Genomic DNA, 2,361 nt, shown 5'->3' with positions numbered 1-2,361 from the left:
CTTATTTATTTATTTTACAATTGAAAAACAACAGGGGCAGCTAGGTGGCACAGTGGATAGAGCACTGGCCCTGGAGTCAGGAAGACTTGAGTTCAAATGTGGCCTCAGACACTTAACACTTACTAGCTATGTGACCCTAGGCAAGTCACTTAACCCCAATTGCCTCACTAAAAAAAGAAAGAAAAGAAAAGAAACAGTAAAAATTTTTAAAAAAACAACAACATTTTATTAAAGTGTAAAAGTATGAGGTTCTGACCACCCTACAGCTTGCTAATGCTAAAAAACACATCATGGACAACATGTTGAAATTTTCACATTGATTCTGAGGTTCCTATTATCAGCAAAGAGATGTGCTGTGGCTGTATCAAAAACAAGGCAGTCACATTTCAAGATGGTAGTAGCCACCTCATCATGGATGGAAAGGTGCTTGGTTTCCCAGGTCAATCTCTGCTGGTTGCAATTCAGTTCCAGTTTATAAGCAAAGTTCTCTGCTTGCTTCTGGGTCCCAAATGATCAGCACCATGGCAACGAACTGTTGGTGATCCTTATACATCTCTTGTTTCTCCAACTCTAGCATGAAGTGATGGCCAAAGCAGAACTGCATCATCACCCATTTGAAGGTCCCTGGAAAATTAATGTCTGTTGCTAAGAACATGACTTCTTCCCCTTGAAGGGTAGTGATGCTCTTGTGAGCATGCGTGAGGTGGGACATAACAGCTTCCAGTGAGCCCTGCCATTTACAAGAGGCACCAGGGCAAGGACAGGAGTATGGATGGTCTTCACACATATCTTCATGTTCTGGCTTCTTCATATGGGGAAGAGTGGAGTCTGTCTGATGACTGTTCCCTTCCCAGATTTTGGCACCAGAAATGTTTGGGGGAGACTTGCGACCTGGATTGTGAGGGTAACTCACCCAAAAAATTGGAGGCTCATCATGAATCTTGTAAAATAAAAAGATATTTATTAGGAGAGGAATATATGGCAGAAGAACAAAACACCTTGGTAACTGTGCTCTCCTGAAGTATTTAAAAAGTGGCATAAACTCAGTGAAGTATCCTTGGTGGCAATCTTGTGGAGGGGCGGGGGGGAGGGAGAGCCACGGAGAAAGGGAGAAAGTCCTGATGCCTTCTCCCCTGGTCAGACTATGTTTGGAGTACTACAAATGAGTTGGCTGCACATTTTAGGAAGAATGTTGATAAGCAGTATTGTGTATGTAAAAAGAGCACTGGTTCTACAGCCACAGGGCCTGGGTTCAAATCCTTCCTCTTGCATTTAATAATTGTGTGAGCTCCAGCAAGTCGTTTACTCTTTCTGGGCTTCTGTGAAATGAGGAGATTCTACTTTCAGGTCTCTTTCCCTTCTAGATGTAAGGTCCTGTGACTCAAAGCCAGAAGGCGTTGTGAGGAGGGTAATTAGGATGCTGAAAGGCCATGAGATCATGCTCAATAGAGGGAAAGTGTCAGTTGAAGGAGCCCAGGATCCCTCACCTGAGTAAGACAAAGCTCAGTGGGAATAAGATAAGCTGTGTTTAAGTGTTCGTAGGGCTGTATATATAAAAGAGGGGTATGATTCATTCTGCCCAACCCCAGAGGAGCAGGGAATGTAGAGTGCCTATGAATTCTGAGGATGCTTACCTCTAGTTTCCCTCCTGCTGATGAGTCTCAGGTCTTGGGGCAAGGCTGATCCCTGTCTCAGAGTTTACCTGAGGAGTAGCTGGTGAGTTTTATCATCCAGATCTTCTACTGGTATATTTCCCTTTAAGATGATCAGTTGGGAATCAATTTAGTCAGCCAGTCTTAGGTAGCTTTTAGAAAAGGACACTTACTAATGTTGAACATTAAGAACATCTGGTACAAAATGGCCTCCCATGTGCCCTTCCCAGTCTTTGGCACACTTGGCCATGAGGACATACAAAGTCCAAGGGAAAGTGGGCTCAACAGAGAACACCAATGAATGATGAAAGCAATTTCCTCCCATTTGCAGGGGCCCAAGGATTTTCCCTTAAGCATGGTTCACTTTCCCAGTGAACCATGTGGCACCACCAGTCATCTATGGTGAGTCTATGCTTGGTTCCCAATGTTGACAATATCCACTGATCTGCAGGTTCCATTAAGACACTGTTGAAAAAACAGGAAGTCCAATATCCTCCAGCCCCTGCAAAGCTTACAAGGTTCTCCCTGGCCTAAGAGGACAGGGAAGAGCCCCAAGCCCAAGCAAGGTGTTCCCTTCCCTTCCTCCCAGGCAGCTCCTCCTGCAACTCTCTTTAGAGGCCAGGGCAGGTTAATGTCCCTAGTTCTTCACACAGGACTTAGAAAATATCTGTTAAGTTGAATTGAACTAAACTTGACTCTCCTTTAGATG

The 2,361-nt window shown here is 44.3% G+C and overlaps 1 protein-coding gene across 1 annotated transcript; it reads right to left on the bottom strand.

Annotated features, from left to right (window-relative positions):
* Nucleotides 1-288: 288 nt before the first annotated feature.
* Nucleotides 289-2,009, bottom strand: LOC122728674 (E3 ubiquitin-protein ligase SIAH2-like). The gene is given in 3 exon segments (XM_043967480.1): nt 289-507; nt 509-891; nt 1,913-2,009. Coding segments are annotated over 3 exon segments (699 nt in total).
* Nucleotides 2,010-2,361: the final 352 nt, after the last annotated feature.

Source organism: Dromiciops gliroides, chromosome 5 (genome assembly GCF_019393635.1).
Source record: "Dromiciops gliroides isolate mDroGli1 chromosome 5, mDroGli1.pri, whole genome shotgun sequence".
NCBI classification, from domain to species: domain Eukaryota; kingdom Metazoa; phylum Chordata; class Mammalia; order Microbiotheria; family Microbiotheriidae; genus Dromiciops; species Dromiciops gliroides.
The sequence above is the reverse complement of the archived record's forward strand: the minus strand, read 5'-3'. Positions and strand labels throughout refer to the sequence as shown.